At 55.3% G+C, this 17,446-nt stretch overlaps 1 protein-coding gene across 1 annotated transcript in view; it reads right to left on the reverse strand.

The window, feature by feature from the left end:
- Positions 1-17,446, reverse strand: part of LOC135545699 (slit homolog 3 protein-like) — a 450,244-nt gene that overhangs the window by 130,736 nt on the left and 302,062 nt on the right. The window contains exon 17 of the mRNA XM_064973499.1: positions 6,576-6,726. Coding sequence (XP_064829571.1) covers positions 6,576-6,726 — 151 coding nt within the window. The remainder of the gene's footprint in view (positions 1-6,575; positions 6,727-17,446) is intronic.

Raw genomic sequence — 17,446 nt, forward strand, 5'->3', positions numbered from 1 at the left:
TAGAGAGAGGGGGATAGAGAGATGGGCATAGAGAGAGGGGGTAGAGGGAGGGGTATAAAGAGAGTGGGTAGAGAGAGGGGTATAAAGAGAGGGGCATAGAGAGGTGAGTCGAGAGATGAGCATAAAGAGAGGGGTTAGAGAGAGGGGGTAGAGGGAGGGGGTAGAGAGAGGGGCATAAAGAGAGGGGGTAGAGAGAGGGGTATAAAGAGAGGGGGTAGAGAGAGGGGCATAGAGAGAGGGGGTAGAGAGAGGGGCATAGAGAGAGGGGGTAGAGAGATGGGCATAGAGAGAGGGGGTAGAGATATGGGCATAGAGAAAGGGGGTAGAGAGATAGGCATAGAGAAAGGGGGTAGAGAGATGGGCATAAAGAGAGGGGGTAGAGAGAAGGGCATAAAGAGAGGGGGTAGAGAGAGGGGTATAGAGAGAGGGGGCATAGAGAGAGGGGCATAGAGAGAGGGGGTAGAGAGAGGGGGTAGAGAGAGGGGCATAAAGAGAGGGGGTAGAGAGAGGGGCATAAAGAGAGAGGGTAGAGAGAGGGGCATAAAGAGAGAGGGTAGAGAGAGGGGGATAGAGAGAGGGGTATAGAGAGAGGGGGTAGAGAGAGGGGCATAAAGAGAGAGGGTAGAGAGATGGGGATACTAGTCTGTGGTGACCTAAATGACAAGAACCTGACACCCTCAGCACACAGGGGGACAAACACCTGCCTGGAGGTGACAGCATTCCCTGCCCCATTTGCCCCCCTAGACACAACTATGACAACATAACCACGCTGCGTATGTGCATAGTCAATGGTAGGCTTCGAGAGGACTCCTATGGTAGGTACACCTATAGCTCATGTCTGGGCAGTAGTACTGTAGACTACTTTATCACTGACCTCAACCCAGAGTCTCTCAGAGCGTTCACAGTCAGCCCACTGACACCCCTATCAGATCACAGCAAAATCACAGTCTACTTGAACAGAGCAAATCTCAATCATGAGGCATCAAAGCCAAAGGAACGGAATAAAATTAATAAATTATTTCACTTTTTGTTTATTATCTACTTCACTTGCTTTGGCAATGTAAACATTCTGTATGTTTCCCATGCCAATAAAGCCCTTACATTTGAATTGAAATTAGAGAGAGGGGAAAGAGAGAGGGGAGACAGAAAGGTGGTAGATTGAGAGGAGAGAGGGATAGATATAGGGGACAGAGAGAGGGGAGAGAGAGGTGGTAGATTAAGGGGAGAGAGAGGGGAATAGATATAGGGGATAGAGAGAGGGGAGAGAGAGAGGGCTGGGAGATATGTGTGTGTGTGTGTGTGTGTGTGTGTGTGTGTGTGTGTGTGTGTGTGTGTGTGTGTGTGTGTGTGTGTGTGGTGGTGTGTGTGTGGTGTGGTGTGTGCTCCTACAGGTCTGTGGTGTGTGTGTGTGTGTGTGTGTGTGTGTGCTCCTACAGGTCTGTGGTGTGTGTGTGCTCCTACAGGTCTGTGGTGTGTGTGTGTGTGGTGTGTGTACTCCTACAGGTCTGTGGTCTGTGTGTGCTCCTACAGGTCTGTGGTGTGTGTGCTCCTACAGGTCTGTGGTGTGTGTGTGCTCCTACAGGTCTGTGGTGTGTGTGTGCTCCTACAGGTATGTGGTGTGTGTGTGTGTGTGTGTGTGTGTGTGTGTGTGTGTGTGTGTGTGTGTGTGTGTGTGTGTGTGTGTGCTAATACAGGTCTGTGGTTGTGTGTGTGTGGTGTGTGTGTGTGCGCGTGCGTGTGTGTGGTGTGTGTGTGCTCCTACAGGTCTGTGGTGTGTGTGTGCTCCTACAGGTCTGTGGTGTGTGTGTGTGTGTGTGGTGTGTGTGTGCTCCTACTAGTCTGTGGTTTGTGTGTGCTCCTACGGGTCTGTGGTGTGTGTGTGCTCATACAGGTCTGTGGTGTGTGTATGTGTGTGTGTGGTGTGTGTGTGCTCCTACAGGTCTGTGGTGTGTGTGTGCTCCTACAGGTCTGTGGTGTGTGTGTGCTCCTACAGGTCTGTGGTGTGTGTATGTGTGTGTGTGGTGTGTGTGCTCCTACAGGTCTGTGGTGTGTGTGTATGTGTGTGTGTGTGTGCTCCTACAGGTCTGTGGTGTGTGTGTGCTCCTACAGGTCTGTGGTGTGTGTGTGTATGTGTGTGTGTGCTCCTACATGTCTGTGGTGTGTGTGTGCTCCTACAGGTCTGTGGTGTGTGTGTGTATGTGTGTGTGTGTGTGGTGTGTGTGTGCTCCTACAGGTCTGTGGTGTGTGTGTGCTCCTACAGGTCTGTGGTGTGTGTATGCTCCTACAGGTCTGTGGTGTGTGTGTGTACAGGTCTGTGTGTGTGTGTGCTCCTACAGGTCTGTGGTGTGTGTGTGTGTGTGTGTGTGTGTGTGTGTGTGTGGTGTGCTAATACAGGTCTGTGGTGTGTGTGTGTGGTGTGTGTGTGTGTGCGTGCGTGTGTGTGGTGTGTGTGTGCTCCTACAGGTCTGTGGTGTGTGTGTGCTCCTACAGGTCTGTGTGTGTGTGTGTGTGTGTGTGTGTGTGTGTGCTCCTACAGTCTGTGGTTTGTGTGTGCTCCTACGGGTCTGTGGTGTGTGTGTGCTCATACAGGTCTGTGGTGTGTGTATGTGTGTGTGTGTGTGTGTGCTCCTACAGGTCTGTGGTGTGTGTGTGCTCCTACAGGTCTGTGGTGTGTGTGTGCTCCTACAGGTCTGTGTTGTGTGTATGTGTGGTGTGTGTGTGCTCCTACAGGTCTGTGTGTGTGTGTGTGTGTGCTCCTACAGGTCTGTGGTGTGTGTGTGCTCCTACAGGTCTGTGGTGTGTGTGTGTATGTGTGTAGTGTGTGTGTGTGTGTGTGCTCCTACAGGTCTGTGGTGTGTGTGTGCTCCTACAGGTCTGTGGTGTGTGTGCTCCTACAGGTCTGTGGTGTGTGTGTGCTCCTACAGGTCTGTGGTGTGTGTGTGCTCCTACAGGTCTGTGGTGTGTGTGTGTGTCTGTGGTGTGTGTCCTCCTACAGGTCTGTGGTGTGTGTGGTGTGTGTGTCCTACAGGTCTGTGGTGTGTGTGCTCCTACAGGTCTGTGGTGTGTGTGTCCTACAGGTCTGTGGTGTGTGTGTGCTCCTACAGGTCTGTGGTGTGTGTGTCCTACAGGTCTGTGGTGTGTGTGTGCTCCTACAGGTCTGTGGTGTGTGTGTGCTCCTACAGGTCTGTCCTACAGGTCTGTGGTGTGTGTGTGCTCCTACAGGTCTGTGGTGTGTGTGTGCTCCTACAGGTCTGTGGTGTGTGTGTGCTCCTACAGGTCTGTGGTGTGTGTATGCTCCTACAGGTCTGTGGTGTGTGTATGCTCCTACAGGTCTGTGGTGTGTGTGTGCTCCTACAGGTCTGTGGTGTGTGTGTGCTCCTACAGGTCTGTGGTGTGTGTGTGCTCCTACAGGTCTGTGGTGTGTGTGTGCTCCTACAGGTCTGTGGTGTGTGTGTGCTCCTACAGGTCTGTGGTGTGTGTGTGCTCCTAAAGGTCTGTGGTGTGTGTGTGCTCCTACAGGTCTGTGGTGTGTGTGTGCTCCTACAGGTCTACAGGTCTGTGGTGTGTGTGTGCTCCTACAGGTCTGTGGTGTGTGTGTGTGGTGTGTGTGTGCTCCTACAGGTCTGTGGTGTGTGTGTGCTCCTACAGGTCTGTGGTGTGTGTGTGCTCCTACAGGTCTGTGGTGTGTGTGTGCTCCTACAGGTCTGTGGTGTGTGTGTGCTCCTACAGGTCTGTGGTGTGTGTATGCTCCTACAGGTCTGTGGTGTGTGTGTGCTCCTACAGGTCTGTGGTGTGTGTGTGCTCCTACAGGTCTGTGGTGTGTGTGTGCTCCTGTCTCCTACAGGTCTGTGGTGTGTGTGTGCTCCTACAGGTCTGTGGTGTGTGTGTGCTCCTACAGGTCTGTGGTGTGTGTGTGCTCCTACAGGTCTGTGGTGTGTGTGTGCTCCTACAGGTCTGTGGTGTGTGTGTGTGCTCCTACAGGTCTGTGGTGTGTGTGTGCTCCTACAGGTCTGTGGTGTGTGTGTGCTCCTACAGGTCTGTGGTGTGTGTGTGCTCCTACAGGTCTGTGGTGTGTGTGTGCTCCTACAGGTCTGTGGTGTGTGTGTGCTCCTACAGGTCTGTGGTGTGTGTGTGCTCCTACAGGTCTGTGGTGTGTGTGTGCTCCTACAGGTCTGTGGTGTGTGTGTGCTCCTACAGGTCTGTGGTGTGTGTGTGCTCCTACAGGTCTGTGGGTGTGTGTACAGGTCTGTGGGTGTGTGTGCTCCTACAGGTCTGTGGTGTGTGTGTGCTCCTACAGGTCTGTGGTGTGTGTGTGCTCCTACAGGTCTGTGGTGTGTGTGTGCTCCTACAGGTCTGTGGTGTGTGTGTGCTCCTACAGGTCTGTGGTGTGTGTGTGCTCCTACAGGTCTGTGGTGTGTGTGTGCTCCTACAGGTCTGTGGTGTTGTGTGTCCTACAGGTGTGTGGTGTGTGTGCTCCTACAGGTCTGTGTGGTGTGTGTGTGCTCCTACAGGTCTGTGGTGTGTGTGTGCTCCTACAGGTCTGTGTCTGTGTGTGTGTGCTCCTACAGGTCTGTGGTGTGTGTGTGCTCCTACAGGTCTGTGGTGTGTGTGTGCTCCTACAGGTCTGTGGTGTGTGTGTGCTCCTACAGGTCTGTGGTGTGTGTGTGCTCCTACAGGTCTGTGGTGTGTGTGTGCTCCTACAGGTCTGTACAGGTCTGTGTGTGTGTGCTCCTACAGGTCTGTGGTGTGTGTGTGCTCCTACAGGTGTATGTGTGTGTGGTGTGTGTGTGCTCCTACAGGTCTGTGGTGTGTGTGTGCTCCTACAGGTCTGTGGTGTGTGTGTGCTCCTACAGGTCTGTGGTGTGTGTGTGTATGTGTGTGTGGTGTGTGTGTCCTCCTACAGGTCTGTGGTGTGTGTGTGCTCCTACAGGTCTGTGGTGTGTGTGCTCCTACAGGTCTGTGGTGTGTGTGTGCTCCTACAGGTCTGTGGTGTGTGTGTGCTCCTACAGGTCTGTGTGTGTGTGTGCTCCTACAGGTCTGTGGTGTGTGTATGCTCCTACAGGTCTGTGGTGTGTGTGCTCCTACAGGTCTGTGGTGTGTGTGTGCTCCTACAGGTCTGTGGTGTGTGTGTGCTCCTACAGGTCTGTGGTGTGTGTGTGCTCCTACAGGTCTGTGGTGTGTGTATGCTCCTACAGGTCTGTGGTGTGTGTGTGCTCCTACAGGTCTGTGGTGTGTGTGTGCTCCTACAGGTCTGTGGTGTGTGTGTGCTCCTACAGGTCTGTGTGTGTGTGTGCTCCTACAGGTCTGTGTGTGTGTGTGCTCCTACAGGTCTGTGGTGTGTGTGTGTCTGCTCCTACAGGTCTGTGGTGTGTGTGTGCTCCTACAGGTCTGTCCTACAGGTCTGTGGTGTGTGTGTGCTCCTACAGGTCTGTGGTGTGTGTGTGCTCCTACAGGTCTGCTCCTACAGGTCTGTGGTGTGTGCTCCTACAGGTCTGTGGTGTGTGTGTGCTCCTACAGGTCTGCTCCTACAGGTCTGTGGTGTGTGTGTGCTCCTACAGGTCTGTGGTGTGTGTGTGCTCCTACAGGTCTGTGGTGTGTGTATGCTCCTACAGGTCTGTGGTGTGTGTGCTCCTACAGGTCTGTGGTGTGTGTGTGCTCCTACAGGTCTGTGGTGTGTGTGCTCCTACAGGTCTGTGGTGTGTGTGTGCTCCTACAGGTCTGTGGTGTGTGTGTGCTCCTACAGGTCTGTGGTGTGTGTGTGCTCCTACAGGTCTGTGGTGTGTGTGTGCTCCTACAGGTCTGTGGTGTGTGTGTGCTCCTACAGGTCTGTGGTGTGTGTGTGCTCCTACAGGTCTGTGGTGTGTGTGTGCTCCTACAGGTCTGTGGGTGTGTGTGCTCCTACAGGTCTGTGGTGTGTGTGTGCTCCTACAGGTCTGTGGTGTGTGTGTGCTCCTACAGGTCTGTGGTGTGTGTGTGCTCCTACAGGTCTGTGGTGTGTGTGTGCTCCTACAGGTCTGTGGTGTGTGTGTGCTCCTACAGGTCTGTGGTGTGTGTGTGCTCCTACAGGTCTGTGGTGTGTGTGTGCTCCTACAGGTCTGTGGTGTGTGTGTGCTCCTACAGGTCTGTGTGTGTGTGTGCTCCTACAGGTCTGTGTGTGTGTGTGCTCCTACAGGTCTGTGGTGTGTGTGTGCTCCTACAGGTCTGTGGTGTGTGTGTGCTCCTACAGGTCTGTGGTGTGTGTGTGCTCCTACAGGTCTGTGGTGTGTGTGTGCTCCTACAGGTCTGTGGTGTGTGTGTGCTCCTACAGGTCTGTGGTGTGTGTGTGCTCCTACAGGTCTGTGGTGTGTGTGTGCTCCTACAGGTCTGTGGTGTGTGTGTGCTCCTACAGGTCTGTGGTGTGTGTGTGCTCCTACAGGTCTGTGGTGTGTGTGTGCTCCTACAGGTCTGTGGTGTGTGTGTGCTCCTACAGGTCTGTGGTGTGTGTGTGCTCCTACAGGTCTGTGGTGTGTGTGTGCTCCTACAGGTCTGTGGTGTGTGTGTGCTCCTACAGGTCTGTGGTGTGTGTGTGCTCCTACAGGTCTGTGGTGTGCTCGGGGAGGTGTGGAGGCAGTTTGGTCAGTTTGAGGTTGGAGCAGTCCACCACGGTGCCCTCACAGCGACACTTCTCTGGACACACCAGGTCCTGGAAACACTCTCCACTCAGTCTGCTACGGTAGTCCTCTGTACCTGGATGGACAGGAGAGTGGATAGGAGGGAGACAGGAGAGTGGATAGGAGGGGAGACAGGAGAGTGGATAGGAGGGGAGACAGGAGAGTGGATAGGAGGGGAGACCGGAGAGTGGATAGGAGGGGAGACAGGAGAGTGGATAGGAGGGGAGACAGGAGAGTGGATAGGAGGGGAGACAGGAGAGTGGATAGGAGGGGAGACAGGAGAGTGGATAGGAGGGGAGACAGGAGAGTGGATAGGAGGGGAGACAGGAGAGTGGATAGGAGAGAGACAGGAGAGTGGATAGGAGGGGAGACAGGAGAGTGGATAGGAGAGAGACAGGAGAGTGGATAGGAGGGGAGACAGGAGAGTGGATAGGAGGGGAGACAGGAGAGTGGATAGGAGGGGAGACAGGAGAGTGGATAGGAGGGAGACAGGAGAGTGGATAGGAGGGGAGACAGGAGAGTGGATAGGAGGGGAGACAGGAGAGTGGATAGGAGAGAGACAGGAGAGTGGATAGGAGGGGAGACAGGAGAGTGGATAGGGAGAGAGACAGGAGAGTGGATAGGAGGGGAGACAGGAGAGTGGATAGGAGAGAGACAGGAGAGTGGATAGGAGGGGAGACAGGAGAGTGGATAGGAGGGGAGACAGGAGAGTGGATAGGAGAGAGACAGGAGAGTGGATAGGAGGGGAGAGGAGAGTGGATAGGGAGAGAGACAGGAGAGTGGATAGGAGGGGAGACAGGAGAGTGGATAGGGAGAGACAGGAGAGTGGATAGGAGGGGAGACAGGAGAGTGGATAGGAGGAGACAGGAGAGGGACAGGAGAGGGATGGGAGAGGAGACAGGAGAGTGGATAGGAGAGAGACAGGAGAGTGGATAGGAGGGGAGACAGGAGAGTGGATAGGAGAGAGACAGGAGAGTGGATAGGAGAGAGACAGGAGAGTGGATAGGAGAGGGACAGGAGAGGGAACGGAGAGGGACAGGAGAGTGGATAGGAGGGGAGACAGGAGAGTGGATAGGAGAGAGACAGGAGAGTGGATAGGAGGGGAGACAGGAGAGTGGATAGGAGAGAGACAGGAGAGTGGATAGGAGAGAGACAGGAGAGTGGATAGGAGAGAGACAGGAGAGGGACAGTACAGGAGAGGGATGGGAGAGGAGACAGGAGAGTGGATAGGAGAGAGACAGGAGAGTGGATAGGAGGGGAGACAGGAGAGTGGATAGGAGAGAGACAGGAGAGTGGATAGGAGAGAGACAGGAGAGTGGATAGGAGAGGGACAGGAGAGGGAACGGAGAGGGACAGGAGAGTGGATAGGAGGGGAGACAGGAGAGTGGATAGGAGAGAGACAGGAGAGTGGATAGGAGAGAGACAGGAGAGGGACAGTACAGGAGAGGGATGGGAGAGGAGACAGGAGAGTGGATAGGAGAGAGACAGGAGAGTGGATAGGAGGGGAGACAGGAGAGTGGATAGGAGAGAGACAGGAGAGTGGATAGGAGAGAGACAGGAGAGTGGATAGGAGAGGGACAGGAGAGGGACGGAGAGGGACAGGAGAGTGGATAGGAGGGGAGACAGGAGAGTGGATAGGAGAGAGACAGGAGAGTGGATAGGAGGGGAGACAGGAGAGTGGATAGGAGAGAGACAGGAGAGTGGATAGGAGAGAGACAGGAGAGTGGATAGGAGAGAGACAGGAGAGGGACAGTACAGGAGAGGGATGGGAGAGGAGACAGGAGAGTGGATAGGAGAGAGACAGGAGAGTGGATAGGAGGGGAGACAGGAGAGTGGATAGGAGAGAGACAGGAGAGTGGATAGGAGGGGAGACAGGAGAGTGGATAGGAGAGAGACAGGAGAGGGACAGTACAGGAGAGGGATGGGAGAGGAGACAGGAGAGTGGATAGGAGAGAGACAGGAGAGTGGATAGGAGGAGACAGGAGAGTGGATAGGAGAGAGACAGGAGAGTGGATAGGAGAGAGAGGAGAGTGGATAGGAGAGAGACAGGAGAGGGACAGTACAGGAGAGGGATGGGAGAGGGAGACAGGAGAGTGGATAGGAGAGAGACAGGAGAGTGGATAGGAGGGGAGACAGGAGAGTGGATAGGAGAGAGACAGGAGAGTGGATAGGAGAGAGACAGGAGAGTGGATAGGAGAGGGACAGGAGAGGGACGGAGAGGGACAGGAGAGTGGATAGGAGGGGAGACAGGAGAGTGGATAGGAGAGAGACAGGAGAGTGGATAGGAGAGAGACAGGAGAGGGACAGTACAGGAGAGGGATGGGAGAGGAGACAGGAGAGTGGATAGGAGAGAGACAGGAGAGTGGATAGGAGGGGAGACAGGAGAGTGGATAGGAGAGAGACAGGAGAGTGGATAGGAGAGAGACAGGAGAGTGGATAGGAGAGGGACAGGAGAGGGACGGAGAGGGACAGGAGAGTGGATAGGAGGGGAGACAGGAGAGTGGATAGGAGAGAGACAGGAGAGTGGATAGGAGGGGAGACAGGAGAGTGGATAGGAGAGAGACAGGAGAGTGGATAGGAGAGAGACAGGAGAGTGGATAGGAGAGAGACAGGAGAGGGACAGTACAGGAGAGGGATGGGAGAGGAGACAGGAGAGTGGATAGGAGAGAGACAGGAGAGTGGATAGGAGGGAGACAGGAGAGTGGATAGGAGAGAGACAGGAGAGTGGATAGGAGGGGAGACAGGAGAGTGGATAGGAGAGAGACAGGAGAGGGACAGTACAGGAGAGGGATGGGAGAGGAGACAGGAGAGTGGATAGGAGAGAGACAGGAGAGTGGATAGGAGGGGAGACAGGAGAGTGGATAGGAGAGAGACAGGAGAGTGGATAGGAGAGAGACAGGAGAGTGGATAGGAGAGAGACAGGAGAGTGGATAGGAGAGAGACAGGAGAGGGACAGTACAGGAGAGGGATGGGAGAGGAGACAGGAGAGTGGATAGGAGAGAGACAGGAGAGTGGATAGGAGGGGAGACAGGAGAGTGGATAGGAGAGAGACAGGAGAGTGGATAGGAGGGGAGACAGGAGAGTGGATAGGAGAGAGACAGGAGAGGGACAGTACAGGAGAGGGATGGGAGAGGAGACAGGAGAGTGGATAGGAGAGAGACAGGAGAGTGGATAGGAGGGGAGACAGGAGAGTGGATAGGAGAGAGACAGGAGAGTGGATAGGAGAGAGACAGGAGAGTGGATAGGAGAGAGACAGGAGAGTGGATAGGAGGGGAGACAGGAGAGTGGATAGGAGAGAGACAGGAGAGTGGATAGGAGGGGAGACAGGAGAGTGGATAGGAGGGGAGACAGGAGAGTGGATAGGAGAGAGACAGGAGAGGGACAGTACAGGAGAGGGATGGGAGAGGGACAGGAGAGTGGATAGGAGGGGAGACCAGAGAGGGACGGGAGAGAGACAGGAGAGCAGATAGGAGAGTGGATAGGAGGGGAGACAGGAGAGGGACAGGAGAGTGGATAGGAGAGGGACAGGAGAGGGAACGGAGAGGGACGGAGAGTGGATAGGAGGGGAGACAGGAGAGGGACGGGAGAGGAGACAGGAGAGGGACGGGAGAGAGACAGGAAAGCGACAGGCGAGAGACAGGAGAGGGACAGTACAGGAGAGGGACAGGAAAGTGGATAGGAGAGTGACAGGAGAGTGACAGGAGAGTGGATATGAGAGGGACAGGAGAATGACAGGAGAGGGGATAGGAGAGGGACAGGAGAGTGACAGGAGAGGGGATTGGAGAGTGACAGGAGAGTGACAGGAGAGGGGATTGGAGAGGGACAGGAGAGTGGATATGGAGGGACAGGAGAATGACAGGAGAGGGGATAGGAGAGGGACAGGAGAGTGACAGGAGAGGGGATAGGAGAGTGACAGGAGAGTGGATAGGAGGGGCAGGAGAATGACAGGAGAGGGGATAGGAGAGGGACAGGAGAGTGACAGGAGAGGGGATTGGAGAGGGACAGGAGAGTGGATAGGAGAGTGGACAGGAGAGGGGATAGGAGAGGGGATAGGAGAGGGACAGGAGAGAGACAGGAGAGTGACAGGAGAGAGACAGGGAGTGACAGGAGAGTGACAGGAGAGTGACAGGAGAGAGACAGGAGAGGGACAGGAGAGTGACAGGAGAGGGACAGGAAAGTGGATAGGAGAGTGACAGGAGAGTGACAGGAGAGTGGATATGAGAGGGACAGGAGAGTGACAGGAGAGGGATAGGAGAGGGACAGGAGAGTGACAGGAGAGTGGATATGGAGGGACAAGAGAGTGACAGGAGAGGGGATAGGAGAGGACAGGAGAGTGACAGGAGAGTGGATATGAGAGGGACAGGAGAATGACAGGAGAGGGGATAGGAGAGGGACAGGAGAGTGACAGGAGAGTGGATAGGAGAGTGGATAGGAGAATGACAGGAGAGGGACAGGAGAGTGACAGGAGAGGGGATAGGGAGGGACAGGAGAGAGACAGGAGAGTGAGAGGAGAGAGACAGGAGAGTGACAGGAGAGGGACAGGAGAGGGGATAGGGAGGGGATAGGAGAGGGACAGGAGAGTGACAGGAGAGGGGATAGGAGAGGGACAGGAGAGTGACAGGAGAGGGGATAGGAGAGGGACAGGAGAGTGACAGGAGAGGGGATAGGAGAGGGACAGGAGAGAGGAGAGGGGATAGGAGAGGGACAGGAGAGGGACAGGAGAGGGACAGGAAAGTGGATAGGAGAGGGACGGGAGAGGGACAGGAAAGTGGATAGGAGAGGGACAGGAGAGGGGATAGGAGAGGGACAGGAGAGTGAGGAGAGGGGATAGGAGAGGGACAGGAGAGTGACAGGAGAGGGACAGGAGAGGGACAGGAGAGGGACAGGAAAGTGGATAGGAGAGTGACAGGAGAGTGGATAGGAGAGGGACGGGAGAGGGACAGGAAAGTGGATAGGAGAGGGACAGGAGAGGGGATAGGAGAGGGACAGGAGAGTGACAGGGAGTGACAGGAGAGGGGATAGGAGAGGGACAGGAGAGGGACAGGAGTGGATAGGAGAGGGACAGGAGAGGGGATAGGAGAGGGAGGAGTGTGACAGGAGAGGGGATAGGAGAGGGACAGGAGAGGGACAGGAGAGGGGATAGGAGAGTGACAGGAGAGGGGATAGGGAGAGGGACAGGAGAGGGACAGGAGAGGGGATAGGAGAGTGACAGGAGAGGGGATAGGAGAGGGACAGGAGAGGGACAGGAGGAGAGTGACAGGAGAGTGGATAGGAGAGGGACGGGGGAGAGGGACAGGAAAGTGGAGAGTGGACAGGAGAGTGGATAGGAGAGTGGATAGGAGAGTGGATAGGAGAGTGGATAGGAGAGGGACAGGAGAGGGACGGGAGAGGGACGGGAGAGAGACGGGAGAGTGGACAGGAGAGGGACAGGAGAGTGGACAGGAGAGTGGACAGGACAGTGGATAGGAGAGGGACAGGAGAGTGTTTAGGAGAGGGACAGGAGAGCAGATAGGAGAGTGGATAGTAGAGTGGATAGGAGAGCGGATAGGAGAGGGGATAGGAGAGTGGATAGGAGAGTGGATAGGAGAGTGGATGAGAGAGTGGATGAGAGAGTGGATAGGAGAGGGGATAGGAGAGGGGACAGGAGAGTTGATAGGAGAGTGGTTAGGAGAGTGGATAGGAGAGGGGACAGGAGAGTTGATAGGAGAGTGGTTAGGGAGTGGATAGGAGAGGGACAGGAGAGTGGATAGGAGAGTGGACAGGAGAGTGGATAGGAGAGGGACAGGAGAGTGGATAGGAGAGGGACAGCAGAGGGACAGGAGAGTGGATAGGAGAGTGGATAGGAGAGTGGATAGGAGAGTGGACAGGAGAGTGGACAGGAGAGTGGACAGGAGAGTGGACAGGAGAGGGGATAAGAGAGTGGATAGGAGAGGGGATAGGAGACGGGATAGGAGAGTGGAGGAGAGGGACAGGAGTGGACAGGAGAGTGGATAGAGAGTGGACAGGAGATTGGACAGGAGAGTGGACAGGAGAGTGGAGGAGAGTGGATAGGAGAGTGGACAGGAGAGGGGATTGGAGAGTGGACAGGAGAGTGGACAGGAGAGGGATAGGAGAGTGGACAGGAGAGTGGACAGGAGAGTGGATAGGAGAGAGGGGATAGGAGAGTGGACAGGAGAGTTGATAGGAGAGTGACAGGAGGGGATAGGAGAGTGGATAGGAGAGTGGACAGGAGAGGGGATAGGAGATACAGGAGAGGGGATAGGAGAGTGGATAGGAGAGTGGACAGGAGAGGGGATAGGAGAGTGGACAGGAGAGTGGACAGGAGAGTGGATAGGAGAGTGGACAGGAGAGTGGATAGGAGAGTGGACAGGAGAGTGGATAGGAGAGTGGACAGGAGAGTGGATAGGAGAGGGGATAGGGAGGGGATGAGTGGACAGAGTTGAGAGGGGATAGGAGAGGGACAGGAGAGTGGTTAGGAGAGTGGACAGGAGAGTGGATAGGAGAGTAGATAGGAGAGGGACAGCAGAGGGACAGGAGAGTGGATAGGAGAGTGGACAGGAGAGGGGATAGGAGAGTGGACAGGAGAGTGGACAGGAGAGGGGGAGTGTACAGGAGAGGGGATAGGAGAGTGGATAGGAGAGTGGACAGGAGAGGGGATAGGAGAGTGGACAGGAGAGTGGACAGGAGAGTGGACAGGAGAGTGGACAGGAGAGTGGACAGGAGAGTGGATAGGAGAGTGGACAGGAGAGTGGATAGGAGAGTGGACAGGAGAGTGGATAGGAGAGGGGATAGGAGAGGGGATAGGAGAGTGGACAGGAGAGTTGATAGGAGAGTGGACAGGAGAGGGGATAGGAGAGGGGATAGGAGAGGGACAGGAGAGAGACAGGAGAGTGACAGGAGAGAGACAGGAGAGTGACAGGAGAGTGACAGGAGAGTGACAGGAGAGAGACAGGAGAGGGACAGGAGAGTGACAGGAGAGGGACAGGAAAGTGGATAGGAGAGTGACAGGAGAGTGACAGGAGAGTGGATATGAGAGGGACAGGAGAGTGACAGGAGAGGGATAGGAGAGGGACAGGAGAGTGACAGGAGAGTGGATATGAGAGGGACAAGAGAGTGACAGGAGAGGGGATAGGAGAGGGACAGGAGAGTGACAGGAGAGTGGATATGAGAGGGACAGGAGAATGACAGGAGAGGGGATAGGAGAGGGACAGGAGAGTGACAGGAGAGTGGATAGGAGAGTGGATAGGAGAATGACAGGAGAGGGACAGGAGAGTGACAGGAGAGGGGATAGGAGAGGGACAGGAGAGAGACAGGAGAGTGAGAGGAGAGAGACAGGAGAGTGACAGGAGAGGGACAGGAGAGGGGATAGGAGAGGGGATAGGAGAGGGACAGGAGAGTGACAGGAGAGGGGATAGGAGAGGGACAGGAGAGTGACAGGAGAGGGGATAGGAGAGGGACAGGAGAGTGACAGGAGAGGGGATAGGAGAGGGACAGGAGAGTGACAGGAGAGGGATAGGAGAGGGACAGGAGAGGGACAGGAGAGGGACAGGAGAGTGGATAGGAGAGGGACAGGACAGGAAAGTGGATAGGAGAGGGACAGGAGAGGGGATAGGAGAGGGACAGGAGAGTGACAGGAGAGGGGATAGGAGAGGGACAGGAGAGTGACAGGAGAGGGGATAGGAGAGGGATAGGAGAGGGACAGTGGGAGAGTGACAGGAGAGTGGATAGGAGAGGGACGGGAGAGGGACAGGAAAGTGGATAGGAGAGGGACAGGAGAGGGGATAGGAGAGGGACAGGAGAGGGGATAGGAGAGTGACAGGAGAGTGACAGGAGAGGGGATAGGAGAGGGACAGGAGAGGGACAGGAAAGTGGATAGGAGAGGGACAGGAGAGGGGATAGGGAGGAGTGTGACAGGAGAGGGGATAGGAGAGGGACAGGAGAGGGACAGGAGAGGGGATAGGAGATAGGGGATAGGAGAGGGACAGGAGAGGGACAGGAGAGGGGATAGGAGAGTGACAGGAGAGGGATAGGAGAGGGACAGGAGAGGGACAGGAAAGTGCATAGGAGAGTGACAGGAGAGTGGATAGGAGAGGGACGGGAGAGGGACAGGAAAGTGGATAAGAGAGGGACAGGGACAGAGAGAGACAGGAGAGTGGACAGGAGAGTGGATAGGAGAGTGGATAGGAGAGTGGATAGGAGAGTGGATAGGAGAGGGACAGGAGAGGGACAGAGAGGGGAGAGGGACGGGACGGGAGAGTGGACAGGAGAGTGGACAGGAGAGGGACAGGAGAGTGGACAGGAGAGTGGACAGGACAGTGGATAGGAGAGGGACAGGAGAGTGTTTAGGAGAGGGACAGGAGAGCAGATAGGAGAGTGGATAGTAGAGTGGATAGGAGAGCGGATAGGAGAGGGGATAGGAGTGGATAGGAGAGTGGATAGGAGAGTGGATGAGAGAGTGGATGAGAGAGTGGATAGGAGAGGGGAGAGGGGACAGGAGAGTTGATAGGAGAGTGGTTAGGAGAGTGGATAGGAGAGGGGACAGGAGAGTTGATAGGAGAGTGGTTAGGAGAGTGGATAGGAGAGGGACAGGAGAGTGGATAGGAGAGTGGACAGGAGAGTGGATAGGAGAGGGACAGGAGAGTAGATAGGAGAGGGACAGCAGAGGGACAGGAGAGTGGATAGGAGAGTGGACAGGAGAGTGGATAGGAGAGGGGATAGGAGAGTGGACAGGAGAGTGGACAGGAGAGTGGACAGGAGAGGGATAGGAGAGTGGATAGGAGAGGGGATAGGAGAGGGATAGGAGAGTGGATAGGAGAGGGACAGGGAGTGGACAGGAGAGTGGATAGGAGAGTGGACAGGAGAGTGGACAGGAGAGTGGACAGGAGAGTGGATAGGAGAATGGACAGGAGAGTGGACAGGAGAGGGATGGGAGAGTGGACAGGAGAGTGGACAGGAGAGTGGATAGGAGAGGGACAGGAGGAGAGTGGACAGGAGAGTGGATAGGAGGATGGATAGGAGAGTGGACAGGGAGATAGGAGAGTGGACAGGAGAGTGGACAGGAGGGGGAGAGTGTACAGGAGAGGGGATAGGAGAGTGGATAGGAGAGTGGACAGGAGAGGGGATTGGAGAGTGGACAGGAGAGTGGACAGGAGAGTGGATAGGGAGTGGACAGGAGGAGAGTGGATAGGAGAGTGGACAGGAGAGAGAGTGGATAGGAGAGTGGACAGGAGAGTGGATAGGAGAGTGGACAGGAGAGTGGTGGACAGTGGACAGGAGAGTGGATAGGTGGGAGAGTGGACAGGAGAGTGGACAGGGAGAGTGGACAGGAGAGTGGATAGGGAGTGGACAGGAGAGGTGGATAGGAGAGTGGACAGGAGAGTGGACAGGGAGAGGGACAGGAGAGGACAGGAGATGGATAGGAGAGTGGACAGGAGAGATAGGGAGGGACAGGAGAGTGGACAGGAGAGGGGAGACAGGAGAGTGGACAGGAGGGGATAGGAGAGTGGACAGGAGAGTTGAGAGAGGGATAGGAGAGTGGACAGGAGAGTGGATAGGAGGGGGAGAGGGACAGGAGAGTGGTAGGAGAGTGGATAGGAGAGGGACAGGAGAGGACAGGAGAGTGGATAGGAGAGATGGACAGGAGAGGGACAGGAGTAGATAGGAGAGGGACAGCAGAGGGACAGGAGAGTGGATAGGAGAGTGGACAGGAGAGTGGATAGGAGAGGGGATAGGAGAGTGGACAGGAGAGTTGATAGGAGAGTGGATAGGAGAGGGACAGGAGAGGGGATAGGAGAGTGGACAGGAGAGTGGATAGGAGAGGGACAGGAGAGTGGATAGGAGAGGGACAGCAGAGGGACAGGAGAGTGGATAGGAGAGTGGACAGGAGAGTGGATAGGAGAGGGACAGCAGAGGGACAGGAGAGTGGATAGGAGAGTGGATAGGAGAGTGGATAGGAGAGTGGACAGGAGAGGGACAGGAGAGTGGACAGGAGAGTGGACAGGAGAGGGGATAAGAGAGTGGATAGGAGAGTGGACAGGAGAGGGGATAGGAGAGTGGATAGGAGAGTGGACAGGAGAGTAGATAGGAGAGGAACAGGAGAGGGATAGGAAAGGGACAGGAGAGTGGACAGGAGAGGGACAGGAGAGTGGACAGGAGAGTGGACAGGAGAGGGGATAAGAGAGTGGACAGGAGAGTGGACAGGAGAGGGGATAGGAGAGTGGACAGGAGAGTGGATAGGAGAGGGACAGGAGAGGGACAGGAGAGTGGATAGGAGAGGGACAGGAAAGTGGACAGGAGAGTGGACAGGAAAGTGGACAGGAGAGTGGATAGGAGAGTGACAGGAGAGTGGACAGGAGAGGGACAGGAGAGAGACAGGAGAGAGACAGGAGGGGAAACAGGAGAGGGACAGGAGAGGAGAGGGACAGGAGAAGGACAGTACAGGAGAGGGACAGGAGGGGAGACAGGAGAGGGACAGGAGAGGGACAGGAGAGTGGACAGGAGAGGGACAGGAGAGAGACAGGAGAGAGACAGGAGGGGAAACAGGAGAGGGACAGGAGAGGAGAGGGACAGGAGAAGGACAGTACAGGAGAGGGACAGGAGGGGAGACAGGAGAGGGACAGGAGAGGGACAGGAGAGGGACCGAGGGTGGACAGGACAGACCATCACGGAACTGTGACATTTATGGAAAACCTCAACTGCTGTTGCTTAGCCAGGTCCCTGTGCTGTCTTTCATTGTCCCAGGGATCTGGGACCATCTTGCTTACTGTCGGCATTGAATTATGCATATCCCTATTACT

Source organism: Oncorhynchus masou, chromosome 9 (assembly GCF_036934945.1).
Source record: "Oncorhynchus masou masou isolate Uvic2021 chromosome 9, UVic_Omas_1.1, whole genome shotgun sequence".
In the NCBI taxonomy this organism is placed as follows: Eukaryota; Metazoa; Chordata; class Actinopteri; order Salmoniformes; family Salmonidae; genus Oncorhynchus; species Oncorhynchus masou.